The following is a 27,027-nucleotide window of genomic DNA, read 5'->3' as shown; positions in this document are numbered from 1 at the left end:
TACTTCAAATGTCTTTCAATTAAAGCCTAAAATGTGTTAAGACAGATCCTCTTAACCACAATGAGCAACAAAAACATTTAACAGGCCAGTGGAAGAAGAACTTTAATTCCTTTGGTGTTTGCAAACAATATACATCTTAACACTAAAAACATGTCATGTTACTACCAGACTGAAAACAATGGTGTAAAATGTGTAAAAGTATTGATTTCACAATAGTTAGTAGTGCGAGTTACAGGAAAATTTACAATGGACATACAGAGGCACAAATTACTGAAGATATGGGATAAAAAAAAACCCCAAAACAAACAAAACCCAATACAGATTAGAGGAAAACCGCTGAAAAGACCCAACTGATGGGATCACAATGAGGGCAAAGAGATAAATCAAAGACAATTTTCTGATACACAGATTAAATACTTTCAGTGAAATACAAAATAGAAAAAAAGATGAAAAAAACCCCCCACAAACTACATACAATTCAAAAGACATTTGTGAATTTCATTCAGGGAATCATGGAAACAAAAATTAAGAAAAAACCTACACAAATGGACTTTTTAGCAGTTATGAAAGGTCATTTGTGGTCTTATTAATTATTAAACTCAGAAGTTGTGATAATGAATTCTCTTGTGCTCTTCCTCCTCCAAAGTGTTTAATCTCTACAGTATTTGCATGTTGAGGCACTTGGAAAGAATATGATTGTACTTTGTGTAGCATGCTATGTACATTTTGTTTGCTTCTGTGCCTGTAAATCACACTCCTTCCAAAAGCAGGTGCTTGACCTCACAGATCTAAAACCAGGTCCAGTTTTCTGTTCTTCAAGCCACATACAGGAACCCAAAGCTGAACGGGGAACACAGTCTCCATCTCTTCTGTTAACTAGCATGAGTTAAAAACTTAAAAACTCATGCAGTAACAATGCTCTCATTTCCAAACGTTTATCAGTTTATGATACCAAAATGACTGATTCCACATCTGTATTTGGGCTCCGGGGATTGGTGATCCGGAGGAAATGGGCTGGTCCTGTATTGTCTGGCACCTGATCTAAGCAACATGCTGACCAAGATTAGCCTGGCAGCTGTCCATGAAAGACTACTGAAGACAGTGGAAAAAAAAAAAAAAAAAGTGCTGGAAAGAAAAATAACAAAAACACCCACAACCCCCCCCCCCCCCAAAAAAAAAACTGCTTAGGATGTTGTGCTTATCTAAAAGAATTCACTCATCTCACACTTATCTAAATGAAATCTGAGTTTTCCCTTAAAATATAACCTTAAAATGCTTGGTAAAAAAGTAACAATCTGATTAAATGTACAACTATTACTGCTACGTCTGATTTAAACAAAAAAAAAAACAAAAAAAAACAACAAACAAACAAAAAAAAAAAACATGAATAATATTCACAGTCAAACATCATTTAGTGAGTTTTGGGCTCCGTCTTCCAAATGACAGAAACCTCACACAAGTCATAAATTCACAAAATAACATCCTCGATCACTGGTCCCACATTAATACAACACTCCACGTTATTCCAAGGAAATCACAGATGGTCGCTCTGCTCCACAGTCTGGAGTCTGACGTCTACACTTAAGGCAAACTAGCGATGTCTCGTTTTGGAGGGGGTCCTTCTGGCTTGCAAGGGGTGCCGTTCGCTTTGTCTTCAAAAATCAAAACTCTGATGAGAAAAAGAAAAAAAATCAGACATAACATAATTTAAATATTACTTAATTCAATTATTTGCTTGAGAGGGAAGCTAAAGCATGCAGATTTATTTTAAAGGCTTTTTTTTAAATTTTTTTTTTTATATAGGGCATTTTGTGCTTAACACATGGCAAAGGAAGTGCTCATTATGACTGCGTGGAGCTGCTTTAGGTCCGTTTGTGGGGTGGGTTGTTTAAGGTGATTATAGTTTAATACCAAGGTAATCTTGAGTTACTCCAGTATAAAGTATTATTCGGTATTTGGTAATGACTTTAAAGCGATGTCAACAATCACATCACTGTGTTCGATGACAAAACACCACAAGTAATCTACTATGATGTTTAAATATGTACATGTCCAAGCAAACATCAACTCTGCAAATCAGGATTCTTTCAATTCAAACAAATTTTTCTTGGCAAGTACCATTTCAGGCTTTGTAAAGGTTACCAAATATCTAGTCTTGAACCAAAACAAGACTTGCGTTTATTCACTTATTTACTTCATCATTACCCTTTAGGAATCAACACAGTCCCCTGAACTGAACTTAATAAATGAATAATTTAAAAATATATATCTCAATATAAGAAATCAGAAAAACCTTCTCATGTAAAAAAAAAAAAAAAAAAAAAAAAAAAAAAGATTTTCTATTGTAATACCAAATTAATTCACAAAAATTATTTAAAAATAATTAAATGGTTATTTGGTTGATTGCTTTAGCACCACGGAGAGAGGAGGGAAGACTGGAAACTTAATTGCAGATGGTTAAAGGGTATAAAATAGATGCAAATAGAGGTACTACCTGCATTATACATAAAGCCCCAGTTATAGAGCAAGTAGAAAGAATCTGAGCTGCAACTGGGGAAGAGCAAGACTGAAAAGAAGTCACAAGAGGACTAAGGGGGGATAGTGGTTTATGCCTTACACAGCTGAGTGAGTGAACTGACGGGAGCTATTCAGAGCGATTGCCTGTCTTTAATTTCCTTTTTTGGAAAACTCTGCAAAGCTCCACTAAGCTCATAAGGACCAACAAGGAAACCAGCACTCCAACTCTGGCATGTTACTGACAACCACTTTCACTTCTGCTTTTCTCTCACATTTACTGATAACTTCTCTGCTCCCCTGCAGCTCCAGGTCAGTCCAATAACCACTGATGCATCATCTCGCTGACGGCAGAGTACTTCTTAAGACTGATAAAAACGCCATTATAGACTATGATGCACACACAGTGACATTCTCAAAGGATAACCACAGTTTTCTGTGGCATCATCACTTTCCACTAGTTCCCTAAATGCCTGACATGCCTTTTAAAACCATACATGACCAAGTCACAATAACTGCTTCTTTTGTTTTTCTGTGTTGCCCTAATATGTGTTGCCCTAATATGTGTACAATTGCTGAGCTTGACCTAAATTGCTTTCCTCTAATTGGAACAAAAATCAATTGTTGCCCTACCAAACACTTTCAATAACCCCAATCTGCTATAGTTTTCAGCCCTTTACATCACCATCTTTTTAGAGACAAAACCAGCTCCACACATGGTGGATTTTGTACACTATGGTTGTTATCAGCAGGTCCAACGGGCTGCGAGCTCCTTAGAGAGAAAAAAACAAAACACATACATGCAACGAGACAGTGTGAGGAACTGTTGCAACTTGTGTAAAGTAAATTAATGAAGGAGATATTTCGCCTGCTGCTGAAACTTTGTGATCTGTAATTAGCTAAACAAAATGTGATCACTGGCATACCATTGTGGTGAAAACATAAATCTAGCATTTCTAGAAAGCAGAGATTATCTTACTAGAATGCTACCAGGTAGGGAGGATGGACAGCAGGGGAGACATTTATTAATAGCAAACTGTGGGATTATGGGATACACTTTCAAAAAACGGTTAAGGGCAAAAGGAGGAAACGTTATGTATTTTCTCCTGTGGGTGGTTCTGGGATTATGAGATTTGTCTGCAGAGGGGTCCAGCCAGCTTAGTCTGGCAGAGCTGACATGCAGCAGCCATGCTGGCTCTGGCTCCATCAGGCTGACCCAGCGCAAGTCTGCTTTAAAAGGCTTACACAGACTACATTACCCAATTTCACACCCGACAGAAATCTATGACCTTATCCAACATTAAATACCAACAGAAATGTAAAAATAGGCTCCAAAGACAAAAATGCAATTGGGAAAGATGAATTAGTAGAAAAAGACCTGATTGGTTTTAGGAATTTTGTCAGCTCTATGTGGCTGTTGGTGGTTAATCAGCCTATAATCAGTTACCTAAGCGCATGATCCCAGCTAAAGATAAGGGTGTTGACTATGGATAGCTTTCATAGATAGGTTTTGTTGTCGTGGCAACCAATATGGATAGTGACATCGCACGTCATCCCTGTGCCCCCTGCTGATAGATGAAGTAGCTGACTAACACAATGGTAACCTCCCTTGGGCATATAAATATACACACAGTGAACCAGCAGAAGTTGTAAATGTAAGGTTGGACAAAGGTTTACTTACAATTTCAGCACAGCAGAGCGCTTTCCCAACATCATCTTGACAAAGTCCCTGTAGTTGATAGTATTGCTGCTGCCACCGGTCACCTCAACGATCATTTTTTTCAACTCCAAGTGTGTCTTGGGGACTCCCAGCTTCTCCATCATCCGCTTCAAACCCATCAGATCTGAGAAAAAAGTGAAGCATACGGTTAGATCCGTAAACACAAAAAAGAATATGAAGTAGTATCAAACCTAAATGGCACCATAAAGGAGACTATTGAAAGTTTAGTTTTGTTAGGTGTCCCGTGATAATAGTCAAACACTGGATGAAACTTTAAAATACATATTTCTTAATACATAATTCTTAATTTTGCTTATGAATACATTTTAATTATGCTTGAGTAAAAACCAGCTCTAAAAACAATTATTTGCAAAAAATGGAACTACACCTTAAAATTATAACATCAAGTCATCTAAAGTTCCAACTTGAAAAGTGTGAGAAGATTTTGAAATTATTTCCAAGAAACTTTTTTTTTTTTTTTTTTTTTTTTTTTTAAATTTCAGCCCAAATTTCTTTATTGAGATGAAAACTAAAAACATTAAAAAAAAGTTTCTGTGTTTGTTTGGAAACAAACAGAGAAAAATCATCTGACTCTTACGGGGCCAGTTTTACTAAATTACCCAAGATGAGTTTCAAACACAGGCAGATTGTCTGGTTGTAAAGGTTGTGACCGAAACATTTTGCCCCCAGATGGCCTCAAATGTCGACAGCCATGAAATACTCTGTTTTAGTTTCTTGAGTTTATGATGTTTCATTTAATGTTTGACAGTTAAGCTTTTTAATGAGATTTACACAAGTATATAATATTTTGCTTACTGTTTGTGTATTGTTGTGATTCCTACTGGCCTAAACTTCTGCTTAGCTTCAGATTTTAAATTTCACAAGTGTTAAGAGTCTGAACTCTATCAATTATTTGTAATAAACATTAAGACAAGGTATGATGTCATAACTTTGAGAGTAAAGAATTGAGGTTTACTTTAAAGCCCAGACACAAATTGTTCATAAAAAGAATAAAATGGATAAAACAAAAAAAGGGGAAAATAAAACTATCAGTTAGGATGGGACTTAAAAAAACAACAAAAAACAAAGAAATAAACAAAGTGGACATCGTAAATTCCCAGATAGGAAAGTAGGTTCCCAATGACGATCCATTTCAGCAGGTATCATGCTGTCTAGATCCTATGATTTCAGATAAAACTAAATGCCCTGCAGACAATTTAAATAAAAGAAGGACCAAAATCAAAGAAACGTACCCATCTTTGTTCTTGTTATACTAAAAAATGTGATTAAATAAAAAGTGTAAGTGCCTTTGACACATGTTTTCAAGTTAACAGCCTCTCTTTTTTTTCCACAGGTTTTAAATGATAGACAAGACACATCAACAGCCCAGCTGGATTTTAATACTTGAAGCTAAATACAAAAAGCTAATGTCTACAAAAACAACAACAAAATTAAATAATTTTGACATTTAGTCTGCAAAATCGAGAAAAATGAAAATTCATATGGGACTATTTCCATTAAAAAAAGAAAACCTCACAGCAGAGTTTGGTTAAAATGAGTGAAAAGTCACAGAATCTTGTGCCAAAAATGCATAATAATCAATGTTGCAAGTTACATTCTTTTACTATCTCTGTCTGATACTTTGGGTCAGAATTGGTACATAAAGAAAATGGCCTGATATCTGTGACAAAGAAGCCAGAATGTGCAGTGTACTCAAACCAATTTACATAACGTTATCAAACTGGCAAGAAAAGAAAGTTTCTTTAGAGTTCAGTGGAATGAGCAAGAGCAATTCACAACCCTCCTCCACTCTCTGCTGCGTTGCTCAAGTGGCTCAGTGGAGGGGAAAAAAAAAACCTTAATGTTCTTCCAGAGAGGTTCAGCTGTTCTGGTGGAAGGAGGGATGTGGTGGGGACTGAATTTGTTATAAGTTGCAATGTGTGGAACTAGATCTCTACAACCCACACTATGGACCTTGATCAGTTTGTTCCTGAATGTCACAGAAGAAGAAAGATAAAATGGTTCAAGGTTCAACGTATTTTTAATCCCTTAGAGAGCAATTAGGTTTACAACCTGCAAAGATGCATAAACATTAAAGCACTAAAATGAATGCATATCAGTAACAAACCTGATAACAACAGGAATGAAATACTTCTGCTAGCTTGTCATAATAGAGAATGATGGCTTAGATCAATCATCACAGATCAAGCTTTTGTTATCTTAACGGGACTTTTTTCACTGCTTGCATGTTAACATGTTAAAAGACCCATCCTGGTTGCATGAGACAAACCTCAGCCATGGCATGAGCAGTACTGAAGCAGTGTACCTTAAAAAGGGTTTGGTGAGGGAAGGGTAACCAATGTGATTGTCAGCAAAAATACAAGGAAACAATATTTGTTGGTCATCAGTGAAAAACACACCCTTCAAAAATAGTTTTAGGAGCTGTGAACAGGTTTAATAACCACCGTCTGACACCACAGCTCACCTCACACCTGTTGAAAGCCAATTTAACAGGTTTCACTGTAGTATATGGTCTCACTTTAGACCCAGTACACAACCATGGACACATGAGCCTGTCGAGGTCCTGTGCTCGCAGAGGTCAGACGGTCAGACAATACACACACATAGTATTAATTACAGTTCCCTACTGTCAACAATGCACATGGGGTCAGATGTGCTGACAGTTGTTAACTGAGGTGCAGATGGTGTTTTAGTGCTGGTTATTACTCACCAATCTCTCCTTGGTCATTCAGGTCAAACTCAGCATATTTATCTGCAAAACAAATACACACGGGAATGTTATCCACTGTGGTAATCCACTCCCACCTTACACAACGTATCTTTTAATAAAAGAAAAACATCAGCACCCAGCTGCCATCTCCCACACTGGCAAAACAGTTAACACACACAGCCCAGTGATCCCAGTCTTGCACTCTGCTGACAGCAGCAGGCAAAGTCATAAGCAGCTGATACAGACAGGTGGGTCTTAGTGTGTTTTGCATGTCTGTCAGCAAGAAAAAGGCAAAGCACAGCTGAGTGGGACAACTTTTGGAGGACGTTAAAACCAAAAGGGTCTAAAAGTTTAAAAAAATATTTTAGCTTAAATAACAGAAACACATGTAAGCAATACATTTAAGATAGAAGATGATATAAAGACAAGTTTCCCGTATCTTTTTTTAAAAATTTTTTATTTTAACAGAAAACAAGCCTGTACTTAGTGAAAACATTCGATAAATGAGCGCATGAAGTTACCAGATGTGATTGACTGCTGCCATTTCTTGCAGGTCTATTTATATGGTAACAAGGTGAATAAGTCTACTTCATCACATTAAATCTTTGGCTGCCAGATAACCCGGACTAAAACTTAATAGTTCTGAAGGGGAAGTTAAGTGAAAAACAAAATTTCTTGCAATTTGAAGATTACCAGTGTAAATGAGCTGAATCAAGCCAGATAACGCCAGACAACTTTGAAATTAAATAAAAAAAAAAAAAAGAAAAGACAATTGCATTTGTGTAATCTTATAAAGAAATGACTGAAGAGCCTGTTTACATGCAGACGTAAACAGAGACATTTTTATCCTTAATCAGAAATCGCTTCTCTCTCTCTTTTCCTTGGAAGACCACTTTAGTCAGATTACACTTGCTATTTCTGTCCAACAATGAAAGCTGTGTGTGTGTGTGTGTGTGTGTGTTAGGAGAGAGAGAGAGAGGGAACTTTGTTAACTGTGTGAACCCATGGGAGAGGAACAGGACAATGCCAACCCTGTTCAAAAACCGAGGAGTGGGCCTCCCCACACTCACACACAACGTTTTGAGAGGACCACTTGTTGTTGTGCAGCCTGTTGATCATCTGCAGCCACAGAAAATGGCTCAGTTGAACAAAACTCAAGTCCTCAGCGTTTCCTCCTGACCTAGTTTCCTTTAGACATTTCTGTGACTGAATGACTGTAACAACATGTTTTTAACACATGGTTTCTCTGATACTGAAAAGATTTGCAAAAGATTTAGTCAGAGCTACATGTTAGCGTGTTTATCTGCTGTCCAAACCATTTTAGCAGCTCTCAGCTTTCTATGTTTATCAAATGGATAAAGTAGATGATGCCACTCCAGACACCGATAAGAAGTACACGGACCCTCACAGCAGACAAGAGCCTTGATGCAGTTAAAAACAACAGTTGTGACTCAAAAAGTTAGGAAAATACAAGAAACTACAAGTCTGTTGAGAGGGGCATCAGATAGAGTTCACAGTGAGGATGCTAGATAATATGTAATCTCCAAGGATTCACCTGCAGAAATGTTTTTTCCCCCTCTTTTTAACTGTGTTTCTGTAATAAATGAATTTATAACTTTAATGAAATTAAGTAATAAACCATCAGGCTGCCAAACAAACAATCTCTGTCATTGGAAATCTCATTACAAAGTGTTATAGATTACAGGACAGAAGCACTTGTACAAGTAAAACCCATCTGGGAAGGAATGGGAAAAATGTCTTGTTTTGGGGACAGGCTTTCAGCAGACTGTGTGGAATGAAGAGAGAAAAATAATCTGTTATCAAGAACTTCGTGATTTTCCTTGCAACAGTTTCTCCCCCTTTTTTTTTTTTTGCTGATTCTAGTGAAAGACAGGTTTGTTTCAGGTTTTGGCTTTACAAGATTGGGCATGAGGAGTGATGTTGTTATGTAAGATATACATTTACCATCTCAAAACTTTTTCTGGTTGTTCCATCAAAACTCATTTTAATTTTAAAGACAGGGCCAATATCATAAATGGACTCATTTATCTTAAAATAAAAAAAAACAAAAAACATACAGAAATGAAATAAATAAACTTCTGTTTTATTGTGCATAAAGTTAACAGATGTGGTGCTTTATGACGAAAAAGTTCAAACTCAAGATAAACAGCAGCAGTGTAGTAAATTAGACTGGATCTATGAAAGTATTTAACAGGTCTACACAGTCCTTAGTAAGCCCTCTAGTTTCTACACAGTCACATGAGAATGACAATGACACTTGGGCCTCTTGTCTTAGTTAACAATGCATGTAGGTTTCCAAAACAAAAGGAAAACAAAGAAGAGTCAGTTTACTATTTCATCATGCACTATTTCATTACTTTCACCTTGCAAATATACCGTTTTGTTCAAATATTCACATTTCTAAGCATATATCCAAATCATTATATGGTAAATGTTTCAGCCTTGATGGACGAAATCCTCCTTTTAATAGATGAACCGACCGATTGAAATGTTAAAAATGTATGATATAAAATAAAAGGTTATGAGCAATACATATTCAGTCATGTTAAAGATGTTTACAAACTTATCAGTACATTAATGGAATTATCCATGATTACAAGATCTGTGTTGCAGCCTTGATGTAAAAAGTTGGTAAGGAGTTGATCCGATAGGTAGTTCAAAGCCGCAGTAGGATGCTGACTTTTGGGTCACTGGGACAGTGTGGAAAAGATAGAAAATAAAAACAGAAAACCTCCTAGGACCAGTGTGCTTCGTCCTCTTTCTGTTTATAAATGACTGCTCCATTTCCTCCAGCAGGCATGCACTCAAAGTAGGACATGGGAACATATTTCACATTTCAAGGGCCTGCACCCCTTATTAGAATAGCCAAATGTTTCTCCACTGTAAAAAATGACAGATAAAATGTATTTATCATGCTTCTGAGAAAGTGGAAAAAGTACTTTTACAGTAGCGAATTTGAACAGTTTTCTTTTTTGTTGATAATGCAGTTTCATTCTAATAAATGTTTTTCCCCTGGCCAGAAGCTATGAGTATACTCAGTGAAGTTCTGAATATTGAAACAACAAGCAGAGGAACGCCCGAGCACATTCCTCCCAGGCCACGGGGAACTTGGCTCTTCAAATCTTTTAGAAATCACAGCAGTTGGTCTTTTCCCACAGAGAAAAAAAACAAAATGCTCAAGACTTAAAAAGGGACACTGAGTTTGCAGCTGGCCAGCAAACAAATCACAGTAGGACAAAAACAGGGATAAATAAAAATATCTTTTAAAAAAAAAATAAATAAAGGAGAAGACGACTGAATTAACTTACTCTTGAGTCCTTCCAATTTTTCAGCCAGATCCTCTTCATCCCTGTATTTCTGGTCTTCCAGGTATTCCTGAGAAAAGGGACAAAAAATGGTTAATTGATGTTCAGACAAAAACTGGTTTTGACAGTTTTGATGAAACTGAAACTTCTTAAACTGATTTAACCCCCCTCCCCGAGTTTCTTAGGATAAACAAACAAAGTTACACAATAAACAATGGAAGGAGGAAGTACATTAACATCAAGCGCATTTATCTAGTAGAGGGCTGTCAGCAATTTCAACTGATGTTTCACAATCTTGATATCCTCTTTCCCTCGAATTTGGTCACCTAGTGAGGTTGTCCACCAACTGGAACACCTCACAAGGGGATGAAAAAGCCTGAAGGGAGCTGCTCTAATAAATTTATAATGACGCAATATGCCATGTGGGAGTCATCCATCTTGCAGAGAGAGCAAGAAACGCAGAGAGGGAGTTTGTTCTCTTTGTTGACCTCTGTGTGTCTGTCAAGCTTGTAATTAAAGAGGATAACTGCCACAACTAGATGTTTATCAGAGAGGCCTGACTCAGCAGAGCTGAATCACCACTGCAGACTCCCACAAGAATGTCCTCTTACAGTCACAAGAATATCTGAACAAGTGCAATGCCAGTATGTCCCTTTCTGCAAACATAACATGCCTTTTAGTTTAAAGCTACCTTTGTATTGTTTCTTCATGTTCTTGCCTGATTTGAGCAAGATTAAAACATCTTATAACTTGTAAACATTATGAGTTAGTATAAGAGTGGCATTATTTATTATGGCAATGGTTGCCATTTGGTGCATTTAAAGACTCTGTGAAATTTATCAAAAAAATCATTTTAGGAGGCTGTTTTCAAAAACTTAGAATAAAGGGATCAAGCCATTTCTCAATGTAAACTTAATTATGAATAAAAACAAAGGAATTGAACTAAACTATACTACAATAACGCAGGACGAGTGGAGTGTGAACTTTTAGGAAAAGGTGGCAGGACATCAATGCCAGTAAGGAGCGCATTTGAAAGCAAAATGAGAACCTTGCTGTGAGACTAAATGCACTGTATGGTTTGCTTATTAAGCACAACCAGGATTTAAAGTTTCATTATCACACAATCCTGATCCACATGCACAAAATGAAATGGGTGTCACCCTGCGAAAACCCTGGGTTTAATTGCAGTACAGCTGTTATTTTTAGATCCATCCTTAGAAAGTATAGGTCATTTCACTTCCCATTTTTCTAATGAACACATATCTTTACACCCATGGCCGGATTATCCAATGGGCATTATGGGCACAAGCCCAGGGGCCCACGCCCACTTGGGGCCCACGTAGGGCAAACACCAGCAGTTTGGACATGAAACAAAATGTACATAAAAGCGAGATAGTTACACCACAGTGTCTAGTGTATTGCTACTGGTACCACTGGCTGAGAGATGTTAGAAATGTTGTTTCACAGTGTTTCTTTCAAAATTTTTACACTGTTGCAGCGGGGAAGGGTTCCCCTGGAACACTCTGGGCCCATGGGCCTTCGCACTTTTAATCCGGCCCTGTTTACACCAGCTAACAGGAGCAGGGATTGCTGTGCACTGAAATGTCACAGGGGCTCCCTTGACGCGACCTGCTTTCCATGTGGTGAGCGAATGACAGGCAGCCAGTCATCGCAAAGGATGGAAACGGGAGATTATGCAGACATCCAGTTAATCTGTGAGGACAGCCATAGCTATCTGCCGACACAAGACTCCGTGTTAAACAAAGAGCTCAGTTAAACACCTCCTTTTCTGCCTGAGGAAAGGGGTGGAGAAGGCTGAGAATGGACACAGAAAAATGCTTTTTCTAGCAGTGACCAGCAGGTCAGTACTATCAGAGGAGTGTAATCCAGATTGTAATTAATGTGTGGAAGTATGCGGCCATTCATTCAACAAGTGCCATGAGACTGCAGGAGTCAGGGGGGAAAAAATCAATAAAATGCCACAGTATCACAGAGGTCAGCTACAATAAACTGTAAATGCTATGCGGGGCATTTCTTAGTCCTATCCATCATAAAGCATGCAGCCTCGGTGCCTTGAAGCCTCAGTGTGTAGCACGTTCAGAAATAAGGCCAATGCCAAGTCAAGTGCACGCGACCTAATTTCGCCGAAATGCCGTTAGAGACGCTCCAATAAAGACAACAGCAACCTTACCTTGTTTATTTCCTCCAGTTTTTGCCTTTGCTGCTCCTTCAGCAGCCCAAAGGCTTTCCCACCTAAAGAAAATAAAGGTTTATATTAAACATAAAGACAATATCGATGTAAACTATGCCTGAACTCAGTCGGCATGTGATGCTCTATTGTAAAGACTCCCGGCTTTTAGCTAGCGCCAGACATAAAGCAGATGCGGAGGGAAAAGGCACAAGACACTGCAGTCTCCTGATATTAATTACCTTGGACATTTTTATTTGAAGGCATCCTGGAATTTCTCTGTGGGATTTAAATTCAGAAAAAGGTAAAAAAAAAAAAAATATATATATATATCCGAGCCGAGAGGCTGCTGCAAGCGTCCGCCAGGGTATTACTCCTATTTAAAGATTGGGCTCAATGGGCCAGGCGGCACCGAGTTCAAGATAGACACGATTGTGATGACAACTTCCGGTCCGACTTTAAACAACAAAACGTTTTTCTCTTGTCCCTATTTTAGTTTAGTTGTCCAGGAAATTATGCCCAGAATAAGAACATATTTAGGTCAAAACCTTAATCTCATACAGATGCAGCGAAGCAGCAAAAAACGAATCTCGGTATTTTTTTTTTTTTTTTAATTTTTAAATAATTATTCGATGAATAGTACCCTGCTCATTATCTATAAGTTTGTCCTTAATATTTCCCTAGTATGTGATACAATTTGCACACAAAGTAAGAAAAGTTTTCCCTTTACATTTGAGTCTTTTATGCTAAATGATTTCCACCGCGATGATGAACATTTTTAATCAGAACGCAATCGTCTTATTTTGAAGGAGTAAAAAGCAAACGTCCGGTCTTGTTCAGCCGAAACCTCTCGTGCACAATGTCCTGTCTTTTGTGATGCTCTTAGTTAACGGCTATGTCGTGCTCGCGATTGCCATCATGTGGAGTATGAAGAAACTGATACTAAAGGGTTGAGTCACAAAAAAGATTTACAAATCACATGAAAGGGGTAATATTAATAAATCAAAATGGTCTACTGAAATGAATGTGAAGATAAAATCAAACAGCTTTATAGCATTATACTTTGTTTAAAGTTGTCAGCCTGCTGTTACAAATTGGACATGATTGATACGAAATTTGCACATGTGGTTTTTTTTTTTTTTTTTTTTTTTTTTTTTTTTGGACACATAAAACACCATCCAACCTTTAGAGGTTCTGTCAAGAACAATATGTGAATCAAAACATATTCCAAACATGAGGTTGCCACTTTTCTCAAACATGTATTAGCAAAGTTCGAAACTAAAGGTATTAACACCTAAGTAAATAGGACATTTCAATAATGTATTTTCAGTACATTTACAGAACTTGTTAGTCATTGTGGAATATCTTGTGAAAAGGTTACTGATTCCATTTTAAGGTGACCATAATTTGATATTTTGAAAGAGCCTAAAAACTTTCCATCAACACACAATTTAAATGATAGAAGTATTACGCAATGGTTTGGATCTGTTAAAACAAATAAGAGTAAACAATACATAAATATCCAAACTGTCCAGGTCCTATTGTTGCTGTTGCTGGTTTTTTTTTGTTTTTTTTTGTTTGTTTGTTTGTTTGTTTGTTTTTTTACTGTAGTTTGTCGCCATCTGGTGGTAAAAAGTGCTTTACTTTCAACTGCATAGTTACAATAATAGCCAGATAACAGTTTAAAACAGATGCAGATACTACAGAGCTAGAACGTGCTTCTTAACCTGTGTACTAACATACACCTTTTTTGTGCTTTGCACCGTCCCTCTGCTCTGTCTGATTGTTGTTTTTGACTAAGGATTAGCAAACAGACTGTTTCTTTTCTTTTTTTTTTTTAAACAGCACTTGTCTCTAAAGACACTTAGTTAAGTGTCTTTAGAGACAAGTGCTGTTTAAAGAAACAGCACTTCTAAAGACACTTAGTTAAGTGTCTTTAGAGGTGTCATGCTCATTAAAGTAAAACAAACATTGAGAAAACGTTTTAGACTTTAACTGTGGGCTGTTCTGCTCCTTTAGTCCCTTTCAGAGGAGCTTGGCGTGCACTGCTAATTCACTGCTGCAGGGCATACGTGTTATTTTTGTCTTTATTTTGTTTCTACTCAAATGAAAGATTTCCCAGTGAGACAGTTCCTCCAGATTTATTAGGTGGCAGTGTTTTGTGGATGACAGTTTATGAATAATGGTTAGCTAATACAAACATTCTTATTAATTCTTTTCATGGTTTTGTTTTAGTGTGTTTACACAAGCTGTGGGCAAGGCCTGTCCAACAACTTGGTACGTTCCTGTTTTTTATTTCCTCTTCTGTTCAGAAAAACCCCCCCCAAAACTGTTCATCTAAATTTATAAATAAGTGCAAAACATCTGATTTCCACAATGCCAGAGAAGGTTACAGGTGTTTGCAGGTAACTACTTTCTCAGGTAGCACTATAATTTAGTAATTTAACAAAAGTGAGGCCTGGAATACCAAGAAAATTGTCTACAGTAACAAATAACAAATTAAATCCATGTTTTACTGCTAATGTGATTAAGAAAGTTTCAGCTAGTATTTTTACTGGTCGGAGAGTGTCCTCCTGTGCAGAAAACCTTGCACAAGTCTGACAGGTTTGGAATTGATGAGAATAAAAATAAAAAAATCATTCCAACCTGACCTAAAATTTCAGTGTCAGAAGTTTAGAAAACTTACATGACCCTTAAAAGGCATAAAGGGTGTCCACACTTTTTAAGACCTCTTTCCTTCTTAGTTATCTTCAAGAAAAAAAGGTAAGTTTCATCAGTTCATCTTTATGTGGATGGCATTTTAAAGAAACAGAAATATTGTCCAAACATTCAGATGTGACTGTACACATGTGTTTTTACTGTCGCTGACAGAACAATGCCGTAGCAGTGATCATGCCCGCCAGATGCAGTGAAGACATTTGGAGTCCCATAATGTTCCAATTTATACTCTGTCTGCAGTAGTTGTTTCTGCTGTCACTGCTGCTGCGCAACCAAAGCCAAAATTTACACAAGTGACTAAATGTATGAGCCTTTTATAGGAGCATACATGAAAGTCTGTTCATGCATCTTACCGCACTGCCTTGTGTTTTATTAAAGGAGACACTCTCTGCACTCGACTCTAATTTATGTGAAAAGGTCCAGTGGACTTCTCCTACAATAGTTCCAGAGAATAGATTGCGTGGCCCACCCCATTTTGCGAGCTTGGATCTACTGTTTTCTACTCTCATTGATTAAGTGTGATATTATAAAGCTGCTTGGGTTTAAAGAAATTCGGACCTTGGGAAGACCCTGTGTCTGTCTAAAACAGACTGCAAGCACTTTTAATTAAATCATAACAAGTTGAACCTCAAATAATTTTTTTTTTTAACTTTTAAACTGTTTTTCTTGTCGATCAGATACATATGGTCCACATCTATTATATTTAACATGCTAACAGTTTGATTTTGTTATATTCATGTCAGCACAATTTAAAACCACGTGGTTTACGCCATGGCAATGAATAATACCAGCTTGAAGCAATGCATCCTATAGACAGTGGATGGATACTTATATTAGGAAACTGAGTTCAGCAACAATCCACATTGCACCATGGCATGGATGAACAAACATGTTATTATGTCAAATAGATGTGTTTTCCTGCTGTAAAAAGAGAAGAAATATAAAGTATGTAAAAGAGAACTACAGTCAGTCAGCAGGGTTATGAGTGTATGCTTCAAATGACTCTACAGCAAAGGGAAATAACCTTTTTTTCAGTCTTTTGGTGTCTCTGATGGAAGGGGGAAGAAAAATATATGAGTGGGTGGGCTTGGGGAAATGCACCTGGTAATTCTCCACAGGAAAAGAGGATCTGCTGATCCACTGTGCTCTTTTAGCTACTCTCTGCAAGATGCTCCTGTCTGTGGGTTTGCATCTGGAATATCACACTGTACAGCTGTATGTTAATGTGGTTTTGGTGTTTTTTTCTTCCTTCTCTTTCAACTTAATGACCATTTCCTTTCATATTTTTTGTTTTTAGGGTCAGATCATCTTCCTGGAGTGGTCTTAACTGATATAAAATTGCACTGATGACATGAAGAAAGCTTGTTAGTGACAATAGTCTTCAAAAAGAAAGGCTTTGGCTGTGATGACAGCAAAGGGCTGTGAATCATTTTGAGCATTTTTATTGGAAAAATGAAAAGGCTACATTCTGGACAGGTTGCCATCACAGGGTAAAAAATGCCTTTGATCAAATTGCTATTTTCAGTCAGACAAAGAAATACTGTCATTGTTTTCTTACACGTCAGCTTGTGTAATTGGAGTGTATTTAACTTGATTTTAAGGCTTCTAAATGATGTGCATGACAAGTTCGTGTGGTATTTAGCACCGTCACTCATGACTAGAAGGCTCCAGAATCTAGTGAGGGGCCTCTGTGTGAAGTTTGCATGTTCTCCCAGCGCCACAGTAACAAACATATTTAAAGGTGGAGTGTGTAAGTGTGTAAGATTTTCAATATTTTCAAAATAAATTAACTAGAAAAATAACTACAATCATAATTAGATAGTTTTTATACATATAGGTTCCAGTCTGTCCATATTTGCTGTGTTATTAAATTACAAGTTTGATTAATGACAAAGACCCTTCTGAAATGTTTGCCTACCAGTAAAAAAAGTGCTATTTGTCATTTATCATTAATTAAACTTGTAATTTAATAACGCATCAAATATGGACAGACTGGAACCTACTTGTTCAAAAAACTATCTAATTATGATTGTAGTTATTTTATTAGTTAATTTATTTTGAAAATATTGAAAATCTTACATACTCCACCTTTAACTAAACCAGCACTGTGCACAGTTGTTTGCCTCCTCTGCTCTGTGGTCGATCGGTGATACGTCCAGTTCACTTTGCTGTGTAATGGCTGGGATAGCCTGCAGCCCTCCATGACCTCGAACAGGCTAATGCAGGAATAGAAAATGGACAGTAGACTGAATTTATTACGGAGGACTTAAGTATTCACACCAGCTCTGCAAGGCTACTACTAACATCTGAAAGATAAGATGCTTCCAGCAGCAACGCTGTTAACATTTTAATGTTTATGTTAATGTATATGACATCCAATTAGCTCGTTAACATTTTCACATGAGTTCCTTTTGAAAATGAAACTTCCCCATTTTACATCTGTAGCTTTTAGTTGTACTTGGGCTTCTAATATAAAACTGAAAATAGCTTTTAAAAAGGCAGATTGATGGCAGATCTTTACATTTGTAAAACACTTACTTCAAAGGAAATCCCAAGATATACCTGAGATTTATTAGTCTCTACCTTGTTCAGACCCTTCGTCACATCACCCTTGATATGCTTCTACAACTTGGAATCCAGCTGTGTTACATTTAGTTAATTTGATATAACTAGGAAAAGGGACACAAGGTCTCACAGCTGGAAATGTATATCAGAGCCATTTAATCTGCATTATCATATTACATTCACTTGACATTCACTTTTATCCAATGTGACTTACAAGTTGGGAACACAAATGGGGGTCCAAATGCAGGGCTCAGTATCAACCAACCATTAAATTCAAGGGCAATCACTTTACCTCCTGAGATACCACCATGAGCTCAAAAGTGCTGCCTGCATGCATGCTTGCAGAGCTCAGAGGCAGCTTTGGTTAAGTTTCAGATCACTGGAAGGCTTAAAAAGCCCAGAAAACATTGGACCTCATGTGCGTTATTCTAGCAGCAAGTAAACATAGTGAAACAGTTTGACAGATTAACTTCAAACAGCTGATCAGTATACTGTCACCTTGCACGCCTTTTCCCTAAGCTTAACCAAGTACTTTTAAATCTTTAACCTAACAAATGATTTTGAATTCATTTCCCCTAGCTGTAAAACTGTGAACCAAAACCATGAACACACAGCTAGTTAGAGAGTGAGTGGACTATGAAAAGTGAATGAGAAAAATTGGAAACTGTGATAGTAGAAAAGATAACAGATGCAGTTTAGTTTTGGATGTGTGGATTCCATGACTGACCAACACCTTCCTTCCAGCTTGCTTATAAAAACTGTGTTGCTTGTTCAACTCTTCGGGATGATGTTTGCTGTGTTTGCCAGCTGCACCTGATACAGCCACGGCCGCTCCATCAGGACACCGATGGACAGCTAGAGGTCTCACCCAGTCAGTCTGCTCACACTGCAAAAACAGCACCTATACAGCTGAACTCTGAAATTACATATCCTGGTTTTCTAAATAAAAAGTGCTTTGACTTATCAAGGTTGAGAAAACCTGAACGTGGCAATTTTTTTTTATTTGTAGATATACATATACATGCATATATACTTGCATGTACACATATACACATACACACACACGTATATATACACATGTACATACAAATATATATTTAAAAAAAAAAGAGTAATGTTTACACATACATATATCTGAAAAATAAGAAAGCTATGGGATAATTATCATTTCTTGCAGTACAGGTGCCCATATTTCTTGAAATGTTACTGTTACTTTTTCCATTCCCATCACATCATTTACCCTTTCCCACCAAATGTCTTTGCTAGCAGACTGTGGTTTTAGCCAGGAGATTGTTCTGAACTTTTTTTGCTACTGTAATAAGAATTTGAATAATTTTCTTAGTTTTTAGTTTATGGTGTAATACACAATAAGAACATTTACAATTTTGATTTGAGTTTTTCTTTACAAATACTTTCATTCTTTTTCTTTTTCCTTACATCCTCACAATATCCTTTTATTATTGAACAATCCCAGAATACATGTGCATTAGGGGCGTGATGATCTGCTTTTGTTCCAATTCAATTCGATTCCGATTTTTTGGGTGCCGATTCGATTTAAATTGCAATTACAATTCTCCGATATTGCTGATTTTTGTAGATTAAAAACAAAAAGATGTATAAATCTTTTTTTTTTTGTCATTTTTCTTCATTTCAGTGAGAAAAAACAACACAGTAGCCAGACCATCATTCTGCTGCTATAAGGCCCAAGAAGAAAAGTATAAAGATCAATTAAAAGCAATAAAAATGACAATTTTTTTTATAGTTCATTCATTTTATTTATTTGAAAAAAAAAAAAGATTTTTTAACAAAAAAAATCTATTTTAAAATTGTGAAGAAAAAAAAATCCAGATTTCTGATTTTTCGATATGATTTTCCCACCCCTAATGTGTATAGTCTTCTAACTTGCCACATCCCCTCCAGCGGTTGTCGAGACCCTTTCCTGTATGTTGATGTATTATTTGGAACAATGAAATACCGCATTTTTGATTTCCACTCAAACTCACGTCATAAAACTCTTGTCAGAACAGCAAATTAGTGTTATATTCTTAATAAAAAGTGATACCCTGTTCCATCAGGTCTGGGACTGGAACTAAGGCTTACTCCTCCTGGATGAGGACCCAAAACATGAAGCACTGGCAGTACATGAGGTGACTTTGGGACAACCATGTGAATACTTGACTCAACCATGACTCCAACCCAATTGAACATTTCTGAATAGATTTAAACACTGCTGTGCTCCGCTGCCCTTCCATCTAACCCAGCAAAGCATGAGAGGATCTGCAGAGAAGAATGTCAGAAAATCCCCAAATCCCCGTGTCATATCCAAGAGGGTGACTCAACTATGAACTGCTTAAAAGGTTGGAATGCTTCATCTTTTTTCTGTCTTTTAAAACAAATACACGGTCAATTGAGAAGTTTTGCTTTTGCTTTGTTATGATGCTGAAAAATGAAATAGATTGCAGACAGCTATAGCATAATTAGCAATATTTCTAAATGTCAAAAAAGAGGGAGATGAGTCCCTTCTGGATGCAAGACAACTTTTGCTGTACTAGCAACATTCGCAGGCTCGTTGTTGTTCTTCCTCCTGAGATCACCAGGTCAACAATGGACATCTGCAGGGTCAAACTGTCAAACTAACAGACTGAGAGCTGCAGAAAATGGTACTCCTGCAGATAGCAGAGCATTTAAGTGGAACAAACATATTGAATCTGAAAGGCTTTTTGTGAGGAGTAAGAGACAACTTTCTTGTCTGGGTGCATTTCGAAAAGAAAAGTAAACTTTATTCTGCTCTTTGTCATCATGCAACTTAAAGATAGTATATATCAAAGCAGAAAAAAAGTTTTTAGTTGCCTCTACAAAAAAATAAAAAATAATTTAGAGATATTGAATGAGAGGGGGAGTTATAAGTGAAGTAGGTCAGGAGTTAAAAGGGTAATTGCTTCCTTGTTGGGCATCTATAGATGGCTGCAGGCCACAGCTTCTAACATAAAGTTTCATCAGGATTAAAAAGCGAAATAGACAGAATCTTAGAGAAAAAATGAGTGAATTGACAGGGAGGATAGATGGAGTATTGAGTGAGGTTATGGCAAAGAGGAGGACAGCAGTGAGGGCTGTACAGCAGAAGATTAACAGAAATAATACTTTTAAATCACTGCTGATTAAAAGTGCCGAACCAAGCTGTTATGCCACTGTTAGAGCACAAATAAACAAGTTACCCAAACGGCACATCTCGTCCCAGTGACCCAAAGGCAGATGGAAACGATATGACACAAGGCCCATGATTTTTATCAAATACCATCATTTAAAGGTACCACAGGAGGGCAGCATGGATTCATATGGCTGCTGCTTCACAGAGGAGCAATCTTTACTGAACAAGTCCAAAACCACCCAAATAAACAGATGGTAAAGAAAATCCATCTAAAACATGCTAAACTTACCAGCAAAAACAATATCGACCTTCATTCTCAGATCTATCACAGCAGATAGTCAGTCAGATTAATGTGTAGTTATGTTAATGCTAAATCCCAGCAAAGTTCAAATGTTCAAGGAGGTTCAAATGTTCAGATAAAAGTCAGCGATTCTGCGGGAAAACTAGTTTGTCACGACGACTTTATAAAAGCCAGCTCTTGCTGGAGTATTCGGTTAATAGCCTGCTAAGAATATATGCTTGATTGAGTCAGACGCTTAATGTAGTTTCATGCTGAGCTTTTGAGCTTACACAGAGGAATGTGAGAGAATACAGCCAAGGTCCTGTCTAAACCAGAAATGATTATCCACATCCGTTTTATCATAATGTGAAAGCACTAAGCACAGGGAAAAAATATTCAGATATTACTCTTCACCCACTGAACCTGTGTAGAAAAAAGATTAGTTTCAACTGTGCTTCAAGGACGTCTGTGATAATCTGAGCCTATTTATGCTTTATAGCTCTTTAGACATTTATTTCTAATATATAGCGGAAAGTAGGAGGGCATAGTTTATATGGTTTTATTGAAGCTATGGTAAAAATGCTAATTACTGACCTAAACTTGTTATTAATGACATTACTCTCATACTTTACCTTCTTAATCCCTAGATTTATTTACTGATTATTACTGTTTAGTTATATCCAAACTTGTAATGAGGAAGGCTGACTTGTGTTATTGTCATTATTGAAATTAAGTAACTCAATGTCTTTAAACAACTAAGGAAATCAACTAATAGGCCTTGCAGTTATTTTCATTATGTTGATTAGCTAAACAATTAATGCAGTAACAGGAAACAACAATTACTCGGCATATTGTGAATACTCATTAACTGAATTATAGGCTTTTTTTCCCCCCAGCATGAATCATGATTCTCTTAATTTTGTTATTAATGCTTATTAGAATGATCTTGGAAATGTGTCATCATGTTTTCTTTCTAAAACATGATCCATCCATCCATCCATCCATCCATCCTTTTTGCAGTCGCCACGGCTGCGACAACGGTGGCAACAGCAGACAAGCCCTGAAAACCCCATTATGTCAGCTTCTTAATAATAATTGTTTATTCTGGTTCAACATCATTATTTATGTCTCCATTTCTGCCTCAGAGAACTAATTTTTCCTGCCTCTGTGACAGGATTTCACTTGGGAAATGTTTGTGTGGGTGTTCTCTGCACACAGGCATGATGGAAACATCATAGCACATTTGACAAATGCAAACCTATTGTGACCACATCACATTACACTTACACATTTACTCCACGCTTTTAGGAATGCACTGACAAATGAGCACCATCATGAGGGAGCAGCAGGTGGAACCATGGGCTGAGGAGTGAAAACTGTCATCCTCTGGGAGGAACTAATTCCAGCTGCTTTTGTCTTGGTCACTTCTAAAAGCTCCAGACTACTGACTGAGCTCTAAATCGAGTTTCCCTTTGAACCTCATCACCCTGTGAGTCTGTATTTCTGTGCCCAATCCAATTACCTGATGTCAATCTTGTGATCCTTCTTACCATCACTTGTGAATAAACAACCTTTCTTTTGTGAATTTACTTTCTGAATTGCAGCCTTATCATGCTGGTGCAGGTGTGTATTCCTCAATGACCCCATGGGGACACCTGGGGGAAAGTGGAATCAGATGAGGAGTCAGTAAACTGAATCGTGCCCAGAATAACGACAGAAGGCCCATGTTTTGATGTCTACCAAAGCAGTGATGCGTTTAACCAGAGCTAATGACCCCTGTAGTGTGATAGGACAGAAAATCTGGACCAAGTGTAAACACAATTTTCTGGATTACCTTTAGAATCAGATTAAGGTATTTGTCTTTTTTTTATGACAAATACCTTATGTGTCATTATGTAATATAACTTCCAGGAATAGTCAGGCACTCGTTGCACCGGTGCATCAGTCAAGTTGACCTTCTTTGTACCCTGTACTTAGCCGTTTCTGATATGAGAGCATCTGAAACATAGAATGCAGTAACTGTGTAATGCACTGAAAACAGGAAAGCTTTACGATGGAAGTTAAGCCCAAGGCAAATTCTTCTTGTAGCTCTTTTAGGGATTGTGTTTGTGTAATTGTTTGTGTGAAAGGGTGCACTCTGTGTGAGCACCACACTCTGAAATGCCATTTTACAGAGATTGTGAAGCATTGCATAAAGAGACTGAAAAGACTTCTAGCATGCTTCACTGTTTATTTCCTGTCACCGCATTATTCTCAGATGAGAAAGCTTATTTGTTTAGTTCTTTTTTTCTTTTGTAAAAAACCCTGTTCTCTTCTCTGACAAATGGAAAACCAATTTTACTAGCACGGTATTGAAAAAAATAGACCCAGAATGCTTTGGATGAACTTAACTTCAAGCTCTGGGAGGTATATATATATATATATATATAAAGATGAACCACTCAGTGCCTGCAGAGGCTTATTAGTAGTGGCTGAGTACCCAGGTCTTCAAGGTGGGCCATAGGTGATGGCAAAGGAATACTTGGGTGGTTCAACTTGAAAGCAGTTTAACGTAGTGATGCATCTTACCAGGAGGGAGCAAACTCAAGCTGGCTTTTGCCTTTTTCATTATGTCACTACCATCAGCTGACTGCCTGGTAACACAAACACCAATTTTATCCTGCCACACTAGCATCTGGTTTATAGTCTATATTAGCAGTTGTACATCTGGAAAGGTAAAAAATATCAACATTTTCAGAGGATGACTAAACAGGGAAATATTTGAAAACTGACTTTAAACTGGTGTAGGAATACTTCTGATCCATGCAGGTCTGGACTCACATTTCTGTCCTCTTTCAGTGGCCTGTTAATAATGTGAGGTGGTAGCGAAGGTCTGCAGTCAGAATTTAGCAGTGAGCAGCGCCACCTTGATCCCCCTCTCTGGCTCCTCCCCTGTTCAGCAACACCAGAACCAGGTTGGTTCATTCACCATTAGCTTTCATGTAGCAGTTCAGGAATCTGAATAGTTAAAAACAATATGCAGAGAACGACAAATGATCTGTCATAACGGGGAGAAAAGCTTTAATAATAATGTACAGTCGAGAGAACTGTTTGAGAAAGTCAAGCCAAGGAGCAAAGGTGTTTCTTTTCTTTACATTTTGATAAATTTCATCAGCTGAAGCTAAAATGCTAATTTCATCCTATCCTATTTACAATAAAACATAAACCGCATACAAGTTAACATAACAGGTTAGGTAATGAGCTATGCAAAATCCATCTTTGGCTTCTTTAGTAATCCATCTGACTTCCTCCAACTTTCAATACAGATTTAAACACTTGTAAGAAATGGGGGAAAAACATCTGTGGTATAGCGATAAATACATTTTTCTGAGCGTTAAAGATACTTTATGTAACTTTCTGATCTTAAAACTCTGCGTTCAATAACACAATTCCATCTATTATGTGCATTTCTGGAGCCGCTGCAACCCAGCAGCTTCCCGAGGCTGAGAAACTGCACTATACTGCTTTTGCATGCAACATGATGTTGCAGCAGAGTTTTGCTTCGGGCTGGAAAACACACTGGCTGTTTTGAACATGCAACTTTGCAGATTCAGCAAAGAAATACAAGAAAATTAAAAGAGAGAAAGGGAACAGGAGTCATTGTAAGATCGTCTTTTGCTGGAGAGCTCACAGGTCAGGATGGAAGATGAATGCTGAATTAGCGGTCGATAGGGCGCACGTGACGGGGAAAATGGCAAAAGCTCCGTCGTATGTTTTTAAGCTATGAGTATGTTGACACTGCATGTGGGTAAACTTTAAGTAAAGGAATACTAACAGGGGGTGTATTGAGTCAATAAAACTTCATTCTTTTATTTAACCTTGCCCCACTGACTGGTTTTACACATTTACTTTAACCAAACCAGGAAAGTCAGACAGATGCAGTGACAGCTCAACTCTTTCAGACATACTTGTCAATATGGAGACGGAGGGTGTGGGAGAGGGGTAGGCCAGTTTTATGCAGAAGAAACAGGACAAGATATGAAAATTTGGCTCTGGAAATTTAAATATTTTGTTTACAGCTCATTGCCAAAGATAAACTAGACTTGTTTGTGATAGCAGCAAATGTCAGAGAAGTTTGTGAAGCTGCCATAAAACACAAAACATAATCTTTTGGCTTTTAGCCTTTGGCAATCTTTTTTCTTCTGTTTAAATGGAAACACACGTACACACACATGCGCACACACATAAATGTACACACACACACACAGGCACACAAAAAATAGAAAAAACACTAAATATAACCATGCAGTCTCACAGCATGTCAACAAACTGTTGCTACATGAATCTTTGCAGCATGAAATAATTGTAACAGGTGCTGTGGAGGTGGAGGTATACACACGCTCCACTACATTACCACACTCCATCTACACTACCCTCCAGTCTATTCAATACATTTAAACTTAAAGGGGTGCTATTATGATATTTGGAGTTTTCCTAGTTTTCTACAGTGTTACAGTGTTGAATCCTCATCAGACATGTGAACGGCACTGTTTTTTTTATCACCTTAAATGCATGTTTGAGTTTGAGTTTGAGTTCCAGCACGCTCTCCGTTCGGTTTCCATGGCGACAAAAAAAGCGTAGTTTTAGAGAGTTTTTTCTACTTGGAAATCCTTGTGACGTCCCGGGGGATAAGGTTCGGTGATTGGTTACCTTCTACTGGTTAACAAGGGCATGTACAAATACATCAGGCGGGTGGAAAACGTGGGATAAAGTTATTTCCAACGATGGCTGGTGAGTTTACCAAAGAGAGACATCCTGCTGCATTCGTTGCTGTGGGTTGCTGTTTTCCACTTCGTTTTCAGGGTCTGATTCAGGTTCCAACATGTAGGGCTGTATGCTATGTGTTGACATTGTAGTTTGTTTTTTTATTGAGTTGATATTAGCCTAATCCTTCTGTTTATGAGATGTTACAATGACGGCGAAAGCAGTTGCGGTGCGCGCTCCCGATGTAGTGCAGTGGCAGGAGGCGGGGCTTAATGAGGGGCTCAATCCACTTGTTTTGCCCACAAGCTGATCTGACAGCCTACGGAGAGGGTCGGTCTGAAGTAAATAAAGTGATTTGTGACAATAACTCGATTAATCCCAGCCCTTCTGGTCTCAGAAATAAAAATAAATTAGCCTGAAATGCCCATAATAGTTCTACTTTAACTTTCGTTTTATATTCTACTTTTCTTTCAGATTCTCTGTATTGTTATTGATAAACACTATCTGGTTATGTTTAGCCATGTAGAGCAGCAGTTCGAAGTTTGGACACACTTTCCCACTGGATTTAATGGGAAAGTGTGTCACCACATTTAGGCTACTTGGCAAAACCATCATGGCTTGTCCTGCCTGAATTACAGGAGGTATTTCCTTTTCTGATTATCCACTCTATCTACAAATAAATAAATAAATAAATTAAAAAAAGACAACAACTGTGACAAAGTGGGTAAGACTGTAATTGTTCACCACTTGTCCCTAACATTTACCTTTTGTCATATTTTTCCCCTTAACTTTATTCTGTTATTTCTGTTGCCAGGTAACCATGCAGCACTTACTATCTCGGGTTGTTAGTGTTTGCTTTGGGTTGCATTTTTCATTGTGTTACCATTTAGCATTATTCTTTGTTTAACTCCACCTTGCAGGATAGGTGTTGGGGAGTGACACTACCCCACAACCACATGAATGTTTGAAAGGCACAAAATAAGCATGCATGCATATTTACCATGTGATGTATCATGATAAATTGGGAAGGTATGACAGGCACAAGTTTTACTGTTCAAATATGGTCTGTCTGTATAATGTATTGGAACTTTCAG

The 27,027-nt window shown here is 37.5% G+C and overlaps 1 protein-coding gene across 1 annotated transcript; it reads right to left on the bottom strand.

Annotated features, from left to right (window-relative positions):
* Window positions 1-1,506: 1,506 nt before the first annotated feature.
* aif1l (allograft inflammatory factor 1-like) lies at window positions 1,507-12,746 on the bottom strand (the record flags this gene model as incomplete). Its single annotated transcript, XM_079257022.1, has 6 exons — window positions 1,507-1,669; window positions 4,196-4,358; window positions 6,966-7,007; window positions 10,295-10,361; window positions 12,483-12,544; window positions 12,722-12,746. 6 exons carry the CDS (start codon window positions 12,744-12,746, stop codon window positions 1,582-1,584), a joined length of 447 nt encoding a protein of 148 aa, XP_079113148.1. The 3' UTR covers window positions 1,507-1,581.
* Window positions 12,747-27,027: the final 14,281 nt, after the last annotated feature.

This window comes from Telmatherina bonti (assembly GCF_933228915.1).
Source record: "Telmatherina bonti genome assembly, chromosome: 17".
Classification (NCBI taxonomy): domain Eukaryota; kingdom Metazoa; phylum Chordata; class Actinopteri; order Atheriniformes; family Telmatherinidae; genus Telmatherina; species Telmatherina bonti.
The sequence above is the reverse complement of the archived record's forward strand: the minus strand, read 5'-3'. Positions and strand labels throughout refer to the sequence as shown.